General features: G+C 41.3%; 1 gene segment (V, D, J or C); it reads left to right on the top strand.

Moving 5' to 3' along the window:
- The first annotated feature begins 17729 nt into the window (after positions 1-17729).
- LOC105471748 (immunoglobulin kappa variable 1-39-like) lies at positions 17730-18272 on the top strand. The segment is given in 2 exon segments: positions 17730-17813; positions 17940-18272. Coding segments are annotated over 2 exon segments (378 nt in total).
- The last annotated feature ends 4414 nt before the right edge of the window (positions 18273-22686 follow it).

Below are 22686 nucleotides of genomic sequence, written 5' to 3'. Positions count from 1 at the left end.
AAATGTAACTATCTGGAGTTTTAAGACTGGGGGGTTCAATATCTACATTTATTCAAAAATCCATAAACATTGGTTCCATGGGATAATAGGGCCTATTTCAATTGCATTCTAGAAACAATATTTTGCATCCTGAGTGCCTTTCCTCCTGGTTTCTTGAATCTGTTGGGTATGACAAGAATGACTCAGTTTCTCTGATTAACTTTCACATTACAATCTTTCAAAGCCAAGGATATAGTAGTCATGAAGAAGATATTAGAAGCAGGATTCTCTGGTGCTCCCTCAGAAAAGAGAATGCACCTGCCCCTAATTATGGGCTTTCTAACCATGTGGTCCTCAATCCTGTGTGGAAGTGTAAGGGTGGGTGTTATGATGCTGACAGCTTCCTACAGCATCCTTCCAGATGTTTCTCCAGTCCTCACCTCTGTCCCTGTGTCTGTCTTAAGTACCAATGGAGAATATTGAGTCATTCTTTTCTGACTTCCACATCTCATGGGAGGACCTCTTATTGGGCAACTCTACAGGACAAAAGAGAGACAAAAAGGAACATTTACATAAGTTAAAATGATTTCTCCCCCAATGAGGCCATTAAAAAATTAAATTTAAAACCACATATTGAAAACACATCCAGCTTTGTTTTCCTCTTAAAGCATGTTTACATTTTCAAATATTTTCAAGGTTTTAAAGGTTGAAAGCATAATTGTTTGTCCATGGAATGATCAAACACCTTTTTAATTAAATGGAGTTAACATTTTCTTGAAAATTTGTACTCACTGAAGTAAAGGAATATATTTAAAATGTGTGAAACTATGTTAGAAATTATTGGGCTTAAATTCAACTGTGCAGTTTGGTTTGGGATGTTGTTGACTCCTGAGACCTGCCACAAGAATCTTGTATCATGTGTACTCACTGCTGTTCAGCCTTGTCCTCAGAAAATTGATATCTATAGACTGAAGGCAAGCTCAGTGCCCTTCAGAGAAACCACTCAGCTGAGCTCTTCCTTGATCAGCCAGATGATTGTGAACATGAGCATCCATGAACATGAAAACAAATGTTTCCTGTTATCACCCACTGAGTTGTGTATTTAACCAGTTACCAATCATTAATGCATAAAAGCTTCCTGATACAGTGTTTACACCTCTACCTGTATATACACACATGTATTTTTCTTAATTGGTGGTATAAATGTGAACATTTAGTAATCAAATTATAAAGTTATTAAGGGAAAATTAAAGTCAAAAATAAAACTAATATTTCAATAAAAAATTAAAATTTACTTTATGGAAATATGTGCATATATGTATATAACATACATAGAAGTGAATATATATTTATTTGATAAAAAGTGGGCTACAAATATATATATATAGTATTCATATACATTTAAATAACCTTTGTTACATTCCGTACAAAAATGGCATTCTGCACCACATAGAGTTGATACTCTTGCTAAGATAATTTCTTTGCATTCTTTATTTTAAAACTCTACTAAATGGTTGTCCTCACCTAAAATATTTTTCCAACCAAGTAGAGCTCCCAAGGTAGAACTAGAACAAATTTTGACTAATACTGAATAATAACCATTGCATCCTATGAAAGTCTCCATTATGTTCATGCCCACAATGATTATATGCCAAATAGAGTTCTCACAGCAATGGATACTGGATGGAGTCACATCAGTGCCATTGTCAGGGAAGCCTTGGAAATGTAAAAACTATAACAGTGGGTAAACTGCAAGGGTTACATCTGAAGATCACATTGCAAAGAGAATAGCAGTTTAATAATATTGGCTGTTAGTTTTGACAGATCATCAGGCCTTAAAAGAAATTCAACAGGATGATTGCAGACAAAGCCATTCTGGATGAGCTATGACTAGATGTTTCAAAAATGAGCCATAATCACAGAAAATGCTTTACAAGTGAGTATTAATTGAAATGCCAGTAAAGAGCAGGGGCTTTTAACAATGAGGATGATTCAACACATGGACTTTAGTCAGTCACCTTTCCCAGCTTTCCCAGAGAGTCTCACGAACCAAGGTTATGGAGGTCCCCGTGGGGACTCAACAATATGAGTTTCAGCTAACTGAGATGTACAGGGCTACCGGCTCTTCCAAACACCTAATTTGCCAAGAAGAACCCCTAACATTGTTTGACACATCAGGGCTCAGACTAACAGCTGGTATCAGGTAATTCTAGTGGACCTCATGTAACATGAGGAGGATAGTGGTTATTTTCCTAAATACAAATTTACCTTTCTTTTTGGTTATGTTTCTGCATAAAATACTACTTGAGGATATTCCAAGTGCTTTTATCAGAGTCAGGAAATTCATCTATAATATGGATTTGGATCATGCAAGCTGTTTACCTCAAAAAATAAGTGAAGCGAAGTGTAGCTCATGCTCTTGTCATGTGCACAGGTGCAGCTTTCCCTATAGACAGGGAAAAACTCATTATTAGTCAAGCAAAGCTGGCACACAAACCCTTGTACTGTTGAATTGCTATGCTTTCAGAAGTGGTGGAGGCTCTGAAACACTCACGGGGCTTGGTGCTTTTATTCCCATAAACTGAATATTTTTATCTTGAAAATGAGCTGTAGACTCATCATTGTTATGCCAACTGAACACCTTGAAATGCTCGAGTTCTATTTTCTCAGGGCTATGGTTTTCTGGTTGACGGTTGACGGTTCTTTTTCTTTTTTTTTTTTAGATGGAGTCTTGCTCTGCTGCCAGCCTGGAGAGCATTAGCACCATCTCGGCTCATTCCAACCTGTGTCTCCTGGGTTCAAGCTTTTCTCCTGCCTCAGTCTACCAAGTAGCTGTCACTACAGGTGTACACCATCACACCCAGCTAATTTTTGTAGTTTTAGTAGAGACGTGGTTTTACCATATGGACTAGGATGGTCTCAATCTCTTGACCTCATGATCTGCCCACCTCTGCCTCCCAAAGAGCTGGGATTACACATGTGAGCCACTGCGCTGGGCTGGTTGATGGTTCTTAATCCAAAGGGTTGACATAACAATTATTCCATTAAATTGGAAGAAATGATAGGATAAGCATGTGACCATTTAGACTTAATACAATACTGGATAAGTTGTCAACAACAGATTTTAGAGTGTGTGCTGGGGCCATAGATGTAGTCCACATAAAGCAAGAGCAAACATAATTGATTTTACATATTTTAGAGAGGAAGTACAGAAAACATAAAACCTAGGTGACCTTCTGGAATGTTTCTATTTATTGCCATTTCCCCTGGTAAAACTCAGAGAAGATTTCAACAGTCATCAGGATGAAGTTCTAGGGATCACAGTCATGTGAAGCATTACCTGCACTTGGATCCCCAGTGAGGCAAAGGGAAGAGGAAATGTATAGTGGGATGTGGAGGTGAAAACACCAGGGACAGCCTCCTGGTCAGCTTAAATGTTGAAAAGTGTATTTATTTTTTCTCTTTAGTTTTATCACAGAATCATTTAGATCTGAGAAAAGCCATTATGACTTTTTAGGCAGAAAGGTGTTTATTATCATGAATTAGATGGATGGAAAACATTTGGGGAAACCAGAGTGGAAACTCGGGCAACTCCAAGCACTCCTTTTGCTATCCCTTGACCCTGCCCGCCCCGTGTTTTCCACACTGAAGGAAGATACTCTCATTTTGTTAGAAACCTGGCAAGTGAAGATATTGTGCCCACAGGACTGGGCTGCCTGGCTGTGACCCAGACCAGGAAAATGCGCACATTTGAGTGAGATCAGGCAGTTACCCTCCCTCGTCTCAATCCAAAAGCGTTCTGTAGCAACACATTTGATGGGCATTCTTCACCACATCTGGGACTTAGGAAGCCAAGGACATGAGGAGTAGCCTTTCCAGACTCTACCATAGAGAAAGTATTGTCAGAAACTAGAGTATAAAATAAATATGAAAAAAGTTGGTGACAATAACTAAATGAGTCATTCATATATGTGTGTTAAATAATTTAATCTTTTCTATACACCCTTTCTTAAAAAAAAAAATCAAAGAGCTATTTTTAGCCACCTTTACAATTTAGACCACAAATTAAATAATAAGTAAACAGATTAATGGCTCACGAGAGAAGAATATTTTTTCCTAGATGGTGTTGGTTTTAACAGATTGGAGTTTCCCCACATTTTGGGGAGGAAAATGTTATGTGGGTGCCATGGTGTCCTTTGTAAAGAAAATGTTTATATTAGGTTGTAGCATGCTGCATGCTGCACTTGATACTAGTAATGCCTGGAAATTCAAGCGTAGCAAGATGTGTATTTATAATAGAAAGCCACAGGATGCACTTGGGCAGAAATAACCCCTGTACCCGTGAAAACAGATGAATCTACATGAGACTGAAATGAAGATGTCATCAACACAGGCAGGGCTGCAGAGAAAGGGGTCAGGTCTCTAGCAGTTGATAGTAGAGCTGCTGTCCTTCTGGGGGCAGTAGTGAGAAGAGCTGCTCTCTTTTCTGCGGGAGACAGCTTGAATGTGGAGTTTCAGGCAGCAGGAGCTCCTCCCCAGCCTGCGCCAGAAGTGCCATTCTTGGAATTGTGCTAGAGGCTTTGCCTGGAGCCTGTTCCTTAGGGCTTTTCAACAATGTATAAGGAATTTAATACATCTAGTAAATCCCTTTATGCTTCATGGATTTGACATTTCCAACAGGGAATATACACAGTCCACAGGGCCATCATTCCCTCCCTCCTTTTTTCTCGACAAATATAATACTTTCCAGGTGGACCTGCCAGAGGAAGCCAACGTGAACAACTATCCATGTCACCAAAAATGCAAGACAAATAAGCTTGGGGTTCTCACGTAGCTGCACTGTTCCCTGGTACAAAATGGGAGAGTGTAAAACTCTTAGGTCCACCATCAGAGAGATTGTGCAGTGTCACCTTCTGAGCATAGTAAGTGAGTATTTATACACTGACACCTTTAACACCAACATACAGGCCAAAGTAGAAAAAAAAAAATAAATTGGACTACATAAAATTTTAAATGTGCATCAAAAGTCATAATCAACACAGTGAAAATGCAACGTGAAATAGAAGAAAATATTTGTAAATCATATATCTGATGGGGGTTAATAACATCTACTCTACAAACATAAGTCCTACATATCAACAGTAAAAATAAAATACCTGATTAAAAATGAGAAAAGTACATGAATTGACATTTCTCTAAAGAAGATTATTTAGAGATAATTAGATAACTAGCATAGGAAAAGATGCTCAATATTATTAATCCTTAGAAAAAGAAAAAGAAACCCCACTTGACACCTCTTAGGATTTTTTTTTTTCCTACAGAGACTGACCAGCCTTGATGAGAATTTAGGTATTTGGAACTGCTGTGGACACTGTTGTGGTGATATAAATGGCCCACCTGCTGTGGGAAATTGTATGGTGATTCCTCAAAGAATCAAAAATAGAAATACTATATAATTCAGCCATTACATTTTTGTATGTACACCCAATTAATTGAAGACATTAACTTGAGAAGATATTAGTCTACCCACATTCAGAACCGAATTATTCATGATAGCCAAAAGGTAGAAGCAACTCACATCTTCACAAAGGAGAGAACTGGTAATCCATATGTCGTATATACATACAATAGCATATTATTGAGGGAAATTCTGACACATGCTACAATATGCATGAAATTAGGGGACATTACACTAAGTGAAATAACTCAGTCACAAAAATACTGGGTTATGATTTCACTTTGGTATTTGCAGAACAGTTTCCATTTAATCATGAATCAACCCTGTCTCCTTCCCTTTCTTGCTTGTAGTTTTCGGGAATAACTGTAGAATATTCTGGAAATGTAACATTCTGAGATGGGGCACGATTGGCCAATATAGCCTGGGCTCTGTTTCTGTCCCTACCGGAAACAGTAATTCCTTCAACACTAGCACAGTGTGTCATGTGATTCCATGACATAAAACCCAGGGTGGGCTGCATTCCAGGGTCTCTCAGCTGCAGTCCTTGTGGGGTATGCATGGTCTAGAGTCAATCAGGCCCAGGCAACTTTGTGTTCTCTCATGCTGACTCTCTGTAAGTAATAATTCACTTTATGTAACTGGTTGTGGATGGGTGTTGTGTCTCACTAGATTTGGGTAAGTTGGTGACCTGGGCACAGCAAACTTTCTTGACAAAATTGGTGCAGTGAGAAGGTTTGATCTGAGAGAACCATGGCTTATTGGTGAAGGTGGAGGAAAAATACTCTCCAGTATGTGGCCCAGGACAGAGACATCAGCCTGGGGATGCAAGGGCTGGACATACAGATGGATGTTTAATGAGGAGGAAGGATAAATGGGACATTTGTCCTCCTCCCATTAATAAGGATCAGCTGGCTTACTGAATTGAGACAGAAAAGAATGTGGAAATAGGTATGGGGTACACAGTTCTCTAGTTGTTAGACAGTTGTATGACTGCTCATTCCTAGGGCCAGAGAGCTTAGGACATGGGTAATCAGATGGCCCCTGAGTCACCCATAATGAAACAAGAAAGATACTCTCAGTGGTTCCTGAAGCATCTGAGAAGGAATCAAAATCAACAAAATAGGCCTTCACAGAAAAGGAGGCTCACTCTCTACAAAAGAGACATGGAAAAAGGCCAGGGAAGACTGCAGCCTGGTTGGTGTATTTGTTTGGTTAAGCCACATTGCAGACCCAAATGTCTTTGTCTGAAAGGCACAGTTAGGAATAGGGCCAAGGTCTCCACCAGAGGCTACTGGCCCTATTTTTCTCTCAAGATAAAAGGTGAAAAAAACAAATTCAGACTTTTCTGGGATTTTTATATGCTGTAATCCCCCTGACAGTATTTCCAGGTCCTGTCAGAAAAAATTAAACTGATGACATCAGAAGGTGTCTGGACAAATGAGGACCCCGTGGTGAGTATGTGCTCATGTCCTGATCTGCATGTGGACCATTCCCTTTGGGCCATGTTGGGTGCTGGTGACCATGGTTCTCATTGCAGAGTGCAATAAAAGTACTGACATTTTACTGCTGTGCCACAGAACATCACTGCTGCCTGAGGGGCTATCCCCACTCATAGCTAAGTATTCAAGGCATGACAGTGGGAAATATCCACTCCTGTCTGCCTGCTAAGCTTCCAAGCCCCAGAACCGTATTCAGCAAAAGCAGGACTGCATATTCAATGAAGATTGGAACACTACCTAGTTAATATAATAGTTGTTACGAAAAGATGAAGAGTCACAAAGCCTGGTGTCACAGTGGAACAACCCACTTTGGCAGACCAACAATGGACTGTTGAAGGATGAATGCCAAGGCCACCTGAATAGGAAACCAAGGAAGTATCCCAGGTATAGTTACAAGAAGGTATCCCAAGTATAGTTAATTGTGGCTAATTTATGCACCATGCATGCAGTGATGTTCTGGTGGCATCCACTAATAAGAAGGAGACCCATAAGGTAGTAGTTATTTTTGGGTACTGGGGACAGTAGAAACCTTACCTGGGTGTTCTTTTGGTCATATTAGTCAAAAGCACAAAGTTGCCATCCTTGAACGAGGCCCTTTGCAATGGTACCCTTGGAATTTGTTCAACAAGGCATGACTGAGGCACATCTTTTAAACCTTTAGAGTCTGCTTCCCTGATGGAAATCCAAGTGTCCACTATTTCTATGCATGCTGACTGAAGCCTGTGGCAACAGCAGACACCAGTTGTGCCTCTTTTGAAAGGCCACTCCTTGCTTGCTGTAGGAAACTGATAGGGCTGAGTGTCTCAGAGCTAGAACATCAGACATGATGCCACTACCTTAACCACCCATTCTCACCTTGGTGCCTACAAACACAATCAGTAAAGCTAGGCAGGCCCAATAGATCCAAATTATTAAATGGAAATGATGCAGTCAGAATTCACCCTAACCCAGTTTCCACAGGATCCATGTGCAAAGGAATGAATGCCCATAAACAAATGACAAGCATCCTAGAAGGAAACAAATGACCCATAGGGGACAATTTAGCTTCTCCTTTGGCCACAATGAGCCAAAGATTCAGAGACATGCCTGTGTCGGTATGGCATGGGGACCTGATGATTGCACGAAACAGACACCAGTGGGTCCGCTGGGTGTGACCACCATCCAGCCAGGGGATGGGGTCTTTTGACTGACACTGAACATGGACATTCTACCCAATGGGCCACACTACATGCAATGATAGTAGCCATGCAGGCTGCCCCTACACTATATTTTGCTCCATTTCCACTAAATCATGGGCCATTGTCAACAACCCAGTCACCTGGTCAGGAAAATAGCAACCGAGTGACTGAACTATTAAAGGATCCCCTGTGTAGGGAAAAGGACTATGGCAATAGCTTGCTTCTTGGACACCTAAATATATGTCACACAATTAGATGCTGGGGCTACCATTGCCACCTTCGAGAGGAATTTATGTCAGGTTTTTGAATATTCCATGAGACTTCACTTTGACCAAGAAACAACCTCACTGCACAATCAACACGACAATGGGCACATTCTTGTGGAACATAATGGATGTTCCATGTAATTACCAACACTCAACACTGCCTGCTGTACCTGGATAAACACCTCAGGTATCCTAGAAATATAAGTACAGGTGATCCTGATGCAGGCTCAATGGCTGCAGACAATGGGGCGTCTGAAAGATCCCCCTTTCACCTCTTTAGCTGCAGTGGTCCTCAGAGCTGCCCTGAAAGGGTTTCTTGGATGGGAGGAAGGAGACTGGGATGACAGTTCCAGAACAGCACCCTGTGCTTCCCATTCCCACCCCTGCCCTTATGTCCTGCAGGATTCCTCCTGGCCCATCATCTCTTTTCCAAAACCTTTGGCGTCTCACATGAGTCACAGAATCTAATTCATAATATTTTTGTCACAAATAACTTTTCTGAATATCATTTGTCCTCAATTATGTAACTAGTTTACTGACAAGAGAAATTATTTTGTGAATCTGGCCTAGTGATGGATGAATCTGGCCTGAGATCCCCTTCATTAATATCCATGAAAAGACTCACAGTCAAGACCAGCAAGACACAGTCAAGACTCAGCATCTGTAATCCTATATAAGATGCTAAGCCACAATCCTGACACTAGATGGTAGACAAACCCCATAATAACCCTAACATCTAAGCCTGATCATAGAAATACTGGGAGAGCTTAGGAGTGACAATGTTTCATTATCAATAGCCCCTAAGGCTGGAATGTGGTCTCTGTGTTACCTAGAGTACCTGGGAGGAGTTGCCAGTGTCCTGAGTTATGGGAACCACCTCTGCACTCTGTGCTCTGAGACTAGAAGCCCAGCCTTGCCTTCATGCCCGCCTTGGCTGTGTCCCCAAAGTCCACCTACTATGGAGCAAATTGTGCTTCAGAAATTCTGATCTTGAATCTCTAACCTCCAGTATAGCTGCATTTGAAGATAAAGCATATAAGGTGGTAATTGGGGTTAAAGGAGATGATAAGGGTGGGGCCCTGATTCAACAAGATTAGTGTCTTTATAAAAAGAGACCCCATTGAGCTCTCCTCCACCCCCAACCTCCATGCATGCAGTGAGGAAAGGCCATGTGAGGACATGGACAGAAGGTGGCATCTGAAAATCAGAGGGAGTGTCCTCAGCAGAAAGCAGATCTTTCTGGATCTTTATCTTGGACTTCTCAGCTTTCCAAACTGTTAGAAGTAAATGTCCTTCCTTTAAGCCATCCAGCCCAGGGAATATTGGTGTGGCAGTCCCAGCAGACGATCTACTGCCCCCACCTTCTCTAAGCAGGATCAGCCTCAGGAGGCACCTTGTGGACTTTGGACCCATCTTTTCTTCTCTTCCACCTTCTGTTCTGACTGCCTGGTGAGGAAGGGGGACTGAAACTTCATCCTCAGATAGTTTGTATTAAACATGAACATTTCTTTGATGATGAAGTGGTTAGCCTGCTTTTTCTCTTTCTGATCAGAATTGCATCAAATTGAATGAACTGCTTGCTTCGTGTTAATATCTGGGCATCTGCATGTTTGCTTCCCACTTGGATAATAGTCAGCATGTTGTGTGGATGCCATCTCCAGCCCCCTCCCTGTGTCCCAAGTGAGAGGGTCACTGTCACCTGCAGGGCTTGCTGGACTATGAACAGCATCCTAGTCTGGCACCAGCAGAAATCAGGCCTTACTCTGAGCTCCCGCTGGCTCCTGCTGCCCCGCTGGACATGATCCCTGACTGGGTCAGGAGCAGCAGGCCTGAACAGATGTCACTCTGGCCATCAGCAACCAAGATGCCATCAGAGGGAGGTGTTCCCTCCTCCTATCCCCTGTCATGCACAAATCTTCCCTAGCAACGGCTCTGCACAGGAGCTGCTAAGGGTCTGAAATCTTCTGAGGGAAACAGGCTGGGGGACACCTCTGAATTCACATCTCCTCTTTGCCTCACATCCTCTTCCCACTTCCTTTATGGACACCTCTAGTATATCTTGTGGGCATCACTGCCTGGTGCATGTCAGGATGTTTTCTCCCACCTCCTACTCTGAATTCATGATGCAAATTCATCTTCACTTCATACCTCGGCGGGCCACGCCTTGTTTCTCTTATGCACATGGCCCGGCACATTGCTGAACCCATGGTTCTGGCCCTACTTGATGAATCTCTGTGGAAGGGTCATGGTTGGCAAGTCGTGGTTACTGGAGACCAGAAAGTAAAATGTCAAATATTAAGAAGCTTGTGCATGGAGCAGACATAGACCATTGTGAACAGAGTCCCAGCAGCTGGCAGCTGGTGAGCCATGAAAGCTGGGCAGAGAGATCCCACATCACCCCAGCCAGAGGGGAAGTTGGAAATGAGCCTTGGAGGGTCTTCATCCGTGACCATGCAGCCTCTGAGCCACATGTGCTGCTTTCTGTGATGGAAATGACCAGAAGAGGACTTGTCTATGCTGAGCTCTGGTGAAAAAACTTCCCTCCATTCAGGGCCCAGACTCACTATCCATCTCCTGGGCATCTGCTGCTCTGTGATTCCACACACCCTACATCAGGTCACTCATCATCCTCAGCAATGGGCAGCTCTCTGCTCTCAGCCCAGGGGAACATGGAAGAGGGTCCTGAGCTTTATCACTCTCAGGGACTGTGGTAAGAAAGGGGCCATCAGGTGTTGCACCTGGTGTTCATTTTCAACGTTCACGTTCAATTTATTAAAGTTTAAAACTATACCTTATACTAGTAATCAAAGTTCTCTTTATATTTAAACATGTATCACATATTTTTTCATTAAAAAATACATAGCATATACAAATATAGAAATACAACTTATTGTTCAGTTCCCACCTATGAGTGAGAACATGCAGTGTTTGGTTTTCTGTTCTTGTGATAGTTTGCTAAGAATGATGGTTTCCAGCTGCATCCATGTCCCTACAAAGGACACAAACTCATCCTTTTTTATGGCTACATAGTATTCCATGGTGTATATGTGCCACATTTTCTTAATCCAGTCTGTCACTGATGGACATTTGGGTTGACTCCAAGTCTTTGCTATTGTGAATAGTGCTGCAATAAACATACGTGTGCATGTGTCTTTGTAGCAGCATGATTTATAATCCTTTGGGTATATCCCCAGTAATGGGATGGCTGCTTCATATGGTACATCTAGTTCTAGATCTTTGAGGAATCGCCATACTGTTTTCCATAATGGTTGAACTAGTTTACAATCCCACCAACAGTGTAAAAGTGTTCCTATTTCCCCACATCCTCTCCAGCACCTGTTGTTTCCTGACTTTTTAATGATTGCCATTCTAACTGGTGTGAGATGGTATCTCATTGTGGTTTTGATTTGCATTTCTCTGATGGCCAGTGATGATGAGCATTTTTTCATGGACTCGGGAAGCGGAACATCACACACCGGGGCCTATCATGGGAGGGAGGAGGGGGGAGGGATTGCATTGGGAGTTATACCTGATGTAAATGACGAGTTGATGGGTGCTGATGAGTTGATGGGTGCAGCACACCAATATGGCACAAGTATACATATGTAACAAACCTGCACGTTATGCACATGTACCCTAGAACTTAAAATATAATAATAATAATAAATTAATTAAAAATAATAATAATAATGTCATTTTTCTGTTTAAAAAAAAGAAATACAACTTATTTCCAAAGCATTATATCTATTCGATATGTAAAGTTTATATTAGATATTTATATTACATACACACATAATTTTACATTTATTTGTGTGATATGTGGTCCTTATCTTTCCAAGCAGAACACAGTCAGGCTGAGTAAAGACTCTGAGGACATTTGCTGACCCTCCCTCTTTGGCTCTAACAAGGTCCCAGTCATTCAGGACCAGGGAAAGAACAGCTGACAGCACCCATCCCAGGAATCTAGAGCCACTCCTGAGGTCTGGGTCCTGAGACTTTCACTCTTGCCAGGCTGTGGGATATATGCTTAATGCAGCTGCTGTGAATTTGTGAGCAGTTTCCTTCCCTCAAGCCCCTACCAGGCAGCCCTGTGGGCAGGGCCTGTAGTTCCTCCCAGGTCCTCAGCCCTGTGGTTCAGGAGAGCAGATGCCTTCCTCCACAGCTCAGGGCCAGCACCTGGCAGCTCTCAGGCACTGCCAGCCTGACCTTAGCCTTGGGCTAAGGACCCTATTCCAAATATCTTCTCATTTATTGCAGTACCTGAAAGTCTGTCTTGTTCTTAAACTCAAAGTCCACATTACCATAATTGCGAAAGCTAGCATTTGCCACCTGGAAAATTAGAAATGTGAATTAATTGTCCTTCTTGGAGCCTGGCCTCCTCCAAGCCCACCACATAAACTTGCCCATATCTTCTCTTCTCTCCACACAACTTTACTTAGAACAATAGTGAAATGTAACGGGTGGTAGAGCCTATATCATCTGCACAGAAGCCATCCTCTTCTGTTTTGTTGCCTAGGGCACCAGCTCTATCCTGCTGGGCATGGTGAGGTCAGTGAGCCTCTCCCAGCCTGGGACAGGAGCAGGGATTAAGAGAACATGTGACGAGCTCCACAATGCAATGTCAGGGGAGTGAAGGAGAGGCAGGGACTCTGGGAAGAATTTGATCCTTCCTAAGAAGATGGAAGGTGAAGAGCTTTGCTTCACCTTCTGAAATCAATCATTTTATTTTAGATTTGGGAGCTGGGACACATGTTTCATTTCCCTGACTCCTTCCACATCTCCTCTGTCTCTTACGATAGCTTTGACTCAGTCTGTCCCTCACAGATTGTGTCCTGAAAATCTAATTTTCCCTCCTAATATGAAAACAAACCAACAAACAAAACCCTCTTACTCCTATCATGTGCTGTGAGATCTGACCCTGAAACTCTGTGATACCCAGATCGTATAAGAGATCATCGTAGGACTTTATCCAAGAGATTTTCTAACTAAAAAGAAGTCTTGTGCTAGCTCTTCTCTCAGAAAAATTTTCTCTGTCTCTTGACAAAACTGACACCAGAAACAAGGTGGAAATAGTTCCAAGAACAGAGGACAACCATGCGCTCAGTGAGGTGAAAGACATCTCTTCCCCTTGCATTAGTTTCCAATGCTGTTGTTTAAATTGTCACAGTCTTATTGACTTCCCACAACATAAATGTATTATCCTGTAATTCTAGAGATCAGAAGTCTCACTGAGCTAATTGTTAAGGTGTCAGTAGGACTGTATTCTTTCTGGAGGCTGCAGAGATGAGAACTGTATTCTCTACTTTTTATCTTCCAGGTGCTCCCATATTTCTGCTTCCATGGCCCCTTCCTTCCTCAAACCACATCCCTCCCCATTGTCCCAGCTCCTCTCTGACTGTAAGCGTCCTCCTCTATTTTAAGGACCTTTGTGATTATATTGGTTTAATCTTAATAGCCAGGTTTCTAATTTTAAAAGTCCTTAATTTACATCTGTCAAGTTGTCTTTTTGCTGTGTAAGGTAGAATTTTTATGATATGGCTCTGATGACTGGAGGAGCACCAGGGTTCTTGGTCTCATGCCAGTTTGGATAAAACAACACAGACACGAGTGGAGTGGTTTTAAGGAGAGAAAGGTTTAATACGCAAGAAGGAAGGAAGAAGAAAAAACCTCCCTCCTACAGAGACAGAGAAAGGCGGGATTCAAACCAAGAGAACACTTCATGTGCAGCAGAAAAGAGGCTATTGTATGAGGAGGCTGGAGGAAGTGGTGTCTGATTTGCATAGGGTCTGGGGATTGGTTTGACCAGGCATGTCAGTCATGTAGCCTGCAATGTAACTGGCTTTCCCACCATAGCCTTTTAATATGCAAATGCAGGTTGCCAAAATATTCTATACATATGGGGATATATGGGGGCAGCCATGTTGTCAGGCATATGTGGGAGAAAGGAAGAAGATGGTGGGAATCGCCATGTTTGGCTGGACTCAGTTTCTAATGGCCAGAATTTGCATATCAAAGCTTGCCAGCCTGGCTCTTAGAGCCAGGGCTTTCCTGCTAGACAAGAAATGTTTCTGGAGCTACTTTAAAAGAAACAAAACCTTCCCAAGGACCCCTTTTCCTCTCTATCTCCCTAAAATAATTTCTTAATAAGTCCTATAACACTTGGGTTCCAGAGACAAGGACATGGACATCTTTTGGAGTGGGGACATTAATCATTCCACTGCCATAAACATATTCCCCAAAATTGTCCTTCTCAAAAGTAAAATTTAAAAAATCTCAAAGTATTTTCATGAAACAAGAGAGCTGGACCAAATCTTAGACTCAGGTTCCTTTCAATTGTGAGCTTTAACTGTTAAAGTATGATCACTCCACTGTCTCTAATGTAGATTTATTGATATGTAGGCAGTTTTAGAGGATTTTTAAGTTTGTGACCCAGTGTAAACAAAACAGTCTCTGAGACAGGTCTCAATCAATTTATAGGTTTGTTTTGCCAAAGATAAAGCTTATGGCCTGTGACACAGCCTTAGGATGTCCTGCAAATATGTGCCCAAGGTGATAGGATTACACGTTGGGTTTAAACACTTTGGAGAGACAGAAACTATGAGGAAAGATATAAATCAATACATGAAAGATGTATATTAGTTTGTCCTGGAAAGGTGGGATATCTTGAAGCAGGGGCTTCCAGGTCGTACATGGATTCAAAGGTTTCCTGACTGACCACTGGTTGAAAGAGTTAAGCTCTACCTACAGACCTGAATTCAGCATAAAGAAATACTTGAGTTAAGATAAAGGTGTGTGGAAGCCATCGTTCTTGTCATGTGGAAGAATCCTGTGGTTAGCAGACAAAGTAGATGGTGAATTGTGTCTATCAGACATTAAAAAAAAAAAAAGAAAAAGTCAGACTCTTAGGAAAAGACTTAGTAAGGGGAGGAGATTCTCTCAAGAATGAAAATTTCGCTCACTACAGGCAACTTTGCAGGGCTACTTCAGAATATGATGAAGAAATATTATTAGGGTAAAATATTTAGATTTTCTCCAGGGCCTATTCTCTGTCATGTTGGAGTATGGTATCTTATTGCTACAAAGCATCTGTTTTGTCAGTCTAAAGATGTCCTTTGTAATGATAATGCTGGTCAGTTGTGTCTGAACTTCAAGGGAGGAGAGTATAATGAGGCACATCTAAACCCACCTGCCAGTCATGGCCTAACCTAGTTTTCCTTTTTTCTTTGAAGTTCTGTCTGCCACAAAAGGAGACCCTTCAGCTGGTTGGTGGCTTACAACTTTTTTTTTTTGTTTTAACAAACAGAGAAAAAAAAATCATAGCATAAATTCAATCTAAAACAGATTGGCTAAAAAAAATTAAGTGCTTCCTGAATATTCCTACATGTCAAAGAGAGAGAAGTGATAAGAATAAAGATGGGAAATACTTGTCATAGAAAAGATAAACAGTTTATTTTACTATGTTAGATCGGGTCCACCAGCAATGAGGATTCCTGCTTACGCAGCAAATTTACACTGGGAGGAAGGGAGGAAAGGAGGAAAGTGAGGAAGGGAACAGAAGATGAATGATAAAAGACACATCAACAACCCACCTGACTCGGGATACCTGAAGATCAACCACATGTGGAAACATGGGTTAATTCCTCTGGGCTGTTCCACCTGAGAGATGAGGAAGCTGGGGTATGTATACACCTCATCCTGTCCTCACTGATTGTGAACTGTCCCTCTTGTTGCATTTCAAGCTGCTATAACAGGTTCCTTGTCACTGTGTAATCCATAAAGAACAGAAATGAATTTTCTCACACTTCAGGGGAATGGGAAATTTAAGGTCAAGGCATGGGCAGGTTAAGGTCTGCTTTCTCTACTTTCAAGTTGATGTCTGGAGCATTGACTCCTTCAAAGAAAGAAAGGCCTTGTCTTAACATGACAGATGACCAGAAGAGAGAAAAAATTCAAGTCCCATAATCTCTGTTTGTTGTGTCATTAATGTATTCCCTAGAGGGCACCACCCTCATGACCTAAACACATCCCAATAGGCCCCACCTGGCAATACCATTACACTGAGATTTAACTTTACAACAGATGGATTCTGGAGGACATAGTCAAACCATAGCACTTTTCTAAGGGATACACATTCCAGGCCATCTGGCCAGCAAGGCAAGCAGGCAGATCTCTCTGCTTACAAAGCAGCAGGAAGGTTTGTGCACAGGCTACAGCATTGTGATTTGGCTCCACTAGTCAGGCATCAGTAAAATTTTGTAGAGCCCTAGGCTGCAGTCCACTGATGCTGACATTGTTGGATCCACTTCCTCTGCTACTGAGCCTGGCTGGGACATTTTTAGGCACATTAGAGATATTAGATAAAATAAGTGCAAATCCCTGTCCAGTTTCATCTGGATCCAACTGATTTCTCCATGTACATGAGCAGTTGCATGATAAAAGATTGCCTTTTTCCTAAAGATGTTAACAGGGAGGCTGGTGTTTGGGTCAAGATGATGTCCCCAGTCACTGATAAAATGTAAAAGAGGAAAGTGTCATTGATGGTGCATAGCAGGGACATGCTCCGTACAGTGACCACCCGCATTAAGAGAGATGAACATTGGGAAATAATGCTCAATGGCAGAAAAGAACGTAGACTATGAAGATGCCCAAAACAAGAATAAGGTGAAGCCCATTTAGTCTCTGGGTATTAAAGAGACCTGTCACTCTTGATAATGGTGAATCTGTGAGTGCTGCATGCACTGAGAAAATTCAGTGTCATCTTTGTGTATTTGTAGTAAATTGCTTGAACTTATACTGGTAAGAACAATGGCATAACATCATCACCTAATACTTACAAATATATGTAGCATCATATCAATATATTTTATTTTTGATTTTTTTGAAAGGAACAATGATAAATTTACAGAAAAGTTGCAAGTATATGACAAATACCCCCTTCCCTAACCAGAATCAAAGGAGAGTCTTTTAAATGCCTTAGAATTGTATCATCTAAAATTTTACTATGTGTTCCCTACAAAAAGTAATATCCTCCTAAGTACTCCCCATACACCAATGAAATACGTTACTCCATCAGCTCCTGAGGAATATTTCAAATTGTCAAAAAAAAAAAACAATCTAAACAATGTCTCTCATAACAAAATAGTCCCCAGTAGAAACACATTCCCTGCAGACAAATTTCTGCTACCTTGATCTTACCTGGGACATCTGGGGACACTGAGTCGGTGCTGAGTTACTGACATGAGCCAGCCCTGCAGCTGTGCCCAGCCTGCCCCGTCCCCTGCTCATTTGCATGTTCCCAGAGCACATCCTCCTGCCCTGAAGGCTTATTAATAGGCTGGTCACACTTCATGTAGGAGTCAGAACCACTCAGGACACAGCATGGACATGAGGGTCCCCGCTCAGCTCCTGGGGCTCCTTCTGCTCTGGCTCCCAGGTAAGGAAGGAGCACACTAGCAGTTTACACAGCCCAGGTTTTCTGAGTACTGCTTCACTATTCAGGGAAATTGTCTAACAACATGATTAATTGTGTGGACATTTGTTTTTATGTTTCCAATCTCAGGTGCCAGATGTGACATCCAGATGACTCAGTCTCCATCTTCCCTGTCTGCATCTGTAGGAGACAGAGTCACCATCACTTGCAGGGCAAGTCAGGGCATTAGCACTTATTTAAATTGGTATCAGCAGAAACCAGGAAAAGCTCCTAAGCTCCTGATCTATGCTGCATCCAGTTTGCAAAGTGGGGTCCCATCAAGGTTCAGCGGCAGTGGATCTGGGACAGAATTCACTCTCACCATCAGCAGCCTGCAGCCTGAAGATTTTGCAACTTATTACTGTCTACAGCATAATAGTAACCCTCCCACAGTGTTACACACCCGAACGTAAACCCCCAGGGAAGCAGATGTGTGAGGCTGGGCTGCCCCAGCTGCTCCTCCTGATGCCTCCATGGGCTGAGAGTGTTCCTCAGATGCAGCCACACTCTGATGGTGTCGGTAGAGGGGGACATGAAGTCACCTCTGCACCCTAATACTTTTCCCCTTCTCAGCCCCAACTACACAGACATAGCAATCCCTCTCTTGATTTACTAAAGACAGAGATCGTGACACCTGAGGAGTCCAGTTTATGGCTTCAGTTGGACTTTATACAACACAGAAGAAGCCACTATAGCTATTCTTAGCCAGAATTGTCTTAATACGGAGAATTATGGTAAGCTACTGAAGTCTAAATAAAATGTAGAGATGAATCTCTAAATTTAATGTTTTATTTGCATAGAAATACTTCCCAAATGGAACATACAGGAAAACTCAGTGGTCTTCAATATGTTGGAAGAACAAAGAGAAAGTTAGCATATATAGAAAAAGGGAATATGTTACCTATGACTCTTTGAGAAAGTTCATTGGCACGAGGAATAGTTGCGAGCTGGCGAGCTCAGCTGGTAAGCAGTGGTGGACAAAGTGAATCCTAGAATTATATCAAGTTATCTCAGAAATTGTGGATGAATTTGATTTCAGGTTACAAGAAGCCAAAGCAGTGAAGCTTGCAGAGAATTTTGTTACTGAAATACCAGGGATTCGGTGTAGATCCTGCAGCTCAGCACACAGAAAGCCAATCACTAAGACAACAAGTATTGCCAAGGAACAGGCTCTAATCAGGTGCTGCAGCCGAGGAGATGGGACACCATTCACAAACGTGTCTCCTTGACCAACTAAAATTAGGAGTTTACATAGCAGGGGAGAAATGTGGGAAAACAGGAATTAGGGAGGGGTAAGAAAGACAATTTGGTCAACAGGAAGCAGGAGGTCAGTTAGGCAATCACAATGGGTGAAGGGTCTGAGGTCTCACTGTCCCGATTCAGTGATATGTAAATTTCAGCTCCTTGATAGTATCTGGGAGGCCTGATGGTTGGTTTACTGAAAAAAGAGCTCAGGTAAGACGGATGTAACTATCTTGAGTTTTAAGACTGGGGAAGTCAATTTCTATGTTTATTCAAAAAACCATAAACATTATTTCTGTGGGATAATAGGGCCTATTTCAGTTGCATTCTAGAAACAATATTTTTCACCCTGAGCGTCTTTCTCCTCTGATTTCTTGTCTTTGTTGGGTATGACAGAATGACCCAATTCCTATGATTAATGTTCACACCACAGCCTTTCAAAGCCAGGGATATAGTATTCAGGAAAGTTGATATTAGAAACAGGATTCTCTGGTGCTCCCTCAGAAAACACAATGCATCCGCCCCTGAAGTATGGGCTATTTAATGGTGTGGTCCTCAGTTCTTTCTGGAAGCTTAAGTCTGGGGTTGCTGAAGTTCTCAGCTTCCTAGAGTATTTTTCCAGGTGTTTCTCCAGTCCTCACCTTTGTCTCTGTGCCCGTATTAGGTAACAATGGATAATATTGAGTCTTCCTTTTCTGACGTCCAAATCTCATGGGGGGACCTCTTATTGGGCAACTCTATAGGACACGAGAGGTAAGGAGGGATATTTACAGAAGTTAAAATGATTTTCCCCAAAAAAGGCCATTTAAAAAAATTGTATTTGAAGCCATATGTTGACAACACATCCAGCTTTGTTTTCTTATCAATGCAAACTTACATTTGCAAATATTTTCAGGATTGTAAAGCTTCAAAACATAATTATTTGTCCATGGAATGATCAAACACTTCTATAATTAAGTGGAGTAACATTTTCTTGAAAATTTCTACTCACTGAAATAAAGGAATATATTTAAAATGAGTGAAGCTACGTTAGAAATTATTAGACTTAAATTCAACTGTGGGGTTTAGTTTGGGAGGTTGATCACTCCTGTGACCTGTCACAAGAATCTTGTGTCATGTTTAGTCAATGCTGTTCAGTGTTGTTCTTAAACAATTGATATCTACAGGCTGAATACAAGCTCAGTGCCCTGCAGAGGAACCACTCAGCAGAGCCCTTTCTTGATCAGCCAGATGATTGTGGACATGAGCATCCATGAACATGAAAACAAATGTTTCCTGTTATAAGCCACTGTGTTGTGTATTTAACCAGTTACCAATAATTAACGCATAAACGTTTCCAGAAACAGTATTTACACACCTACCTATATAAACATATGTATTTTTTCTTAAATTGGTGGTATAAATGTGAATATTTAATAATCAAATTATGAAGTTATCAAGAGAAAAAGAAAATTAAAACTAATTAGTATTTGAATAAAAATTTAAAATTAATCTTATTTATGGAAAAATGTGTGTATATATTTAAGATACATAGAAGTGAATATATATTTACTTGATAAAATGTTGGCTACAAATATATACAGTATTCACATTTAGGTACATACATTCTATTATATATGCAATATATACATATTGGTAAAATATCTGAATTATATACATTTAAATAATTGTTGTTACATTCCACAACAAAAGGGTAGTCTGGATGACATATAATTCATACTCTTGCTACAGAAAATTTCATTGTAACCTTTATTTTTGAAACTTTACCAAATGGTTGTCCTTACCTAAAATATTTTTCCAATCCAGTAGAGCTCCAAGGGTAGGACTAGAGAAAATTTTGACTAATGTTAAATATTAACCATTGCATCCTGTGAAAGTCTCCATTATGTTCATGCCCACAGTGATGATATGCGAAATAGAGTTCTCACAACAATGGATCTGGATGGAGTCACATCAGTGCCACTGTCAAGGAAGCCCTGGAAATGTAAAAACCATAACAGTGAGTAAACTGCAAGGGTTACATCTGATGATCATATTGCCAAGAGAACAGCTATTTAATAATATTGGCTGTTGGTTTTGACAGATCATCAGGCCTTAAAAGAAAGGCAACAGGATGATTTCAGACAAAGTCATTCTGCAAGAGCTATGACTAGAAGTTTCAAAAATGAGCCATAATAGAGGGGAAAAAAAAGCTTTCCAAGTGAGTATTAATTGAAATGCCAGTAAAGAGCAGGGGCTTTTAACAATGAGGATGATTCAACACATGGACTTCAGTCAGTCACCTTTCTCAGCTTTCCCAGAGAGTCTCACGAACCAATGTTATGGAGGTCCCCATGGGGACTCAACAATATGAGTTTCAACTAACTGAGATGTGCAGGGATACTGGCTCTTCTGAACACCTAATTTGCCAGGAAAACTGACTCCTCCAGAACCCTTAACATTGTACCACACATCAGGGCTCAGACTAACAGCTGGTATCCGGTGATTCCAGTGGACCTTGTGTAACATGAGGAGGGCAGTGGTTATTTTACTATATATGAATTTGCCTTCTTTTTCAGTTATGTTTCTGCATAAAATATTATTTGAGGATTTTCAAAGTGTTTTCATCAGAGTCAAGAAGTTCTTCCAAAATATGGCTCTGGATCAAGCAACTTATTTAACTAAAAAATGGTAAAGCAAAGTATAGCTCATGCTCTTGTCATGTGCACAGGTGCAGCTTTCCCTATAGACAGGGAAAAAACCATTATCCATCAAGCAAAGCTGGCACACAAACCCTTGTGCTAGTGAATTGCTATGCTGTCAGATGTGGTGGAGGCTCTGAAACACTAACTGTGATTGGTGCTTTGTGCTTTTACTCCCATACACAGAATATTTATATCTGGAACATGAGCTGTAGACTCATCATTGTTATGTCAACTGAACAGCTTGAAATAGTCCATTTGTATTTTCTCAGGGTTGTGGTTTTCTGGTTGATGGTTCTGAATCCAAAGAGTTGACATAACAATTGTTTCATTAAATTGGAAGAAACGATATGATAATCACGTGACCATTTCTACTTAATGCAATACTGGGCAAGCTGTCAACACAGAGCATTAGGGTGTGTGCTGGGGCCGTAGATCTAGCCCATATAAAGCAAGAGCAAACAGAATTGATGTTACATATTTTATAGAGGAAGTACAGAAAATACGAAACCTAGGAGACCTTCTGGAATATTTCTATCTATTGCCACTTCCACTGGTAAAACTCAGAGAAGATTTCAACAGTCATCAGGATGAAGTTCTAGGGATCAGTCACGTGAAGCATTATCTGCACTTGGATGTCCAGTGAGACAAAGGGAAGATGAAACACGTAGTGGGATATGGAGGGGTAATCACCAGAGACAGCCTCCTGGTCAGCTTAAACGTTGAAAATTGTATTTTTTCTCTTTAGTTTTATCACTGAATCATTTGGATCTGAGAAAAGTGATAATGGCTGGTTAGGCAGGAAGGTGTTTATTATCACGAATTAAATGGATTGAAAACGTTTGTGGAAACCAGAGTGGACGGCTCAGGAATCTCCAGGTACTCCTTTTGCTATTCCTTGACCCTCCCCGCCC

The sequence above is a fragment of the Macaca nemestrina genome, chromosome 13, assembly GCF_043159975.1.
Source record: "Macaca nemestrina isolate mMacNem1 chromosome 13, mMacNem.hap1, whole genome shotgun sequence".
NCBI lineage: Eukaryota > Metazoa > Chordata > Mammalia > Primates > Cercopithecidae > Macaca > Macaca nemestrina.
The sequence above is the reverse complement of the archived record's forward strand: the minus strand, read 5'-3'. Positions and strand labels throughout refer to the sequence as shown.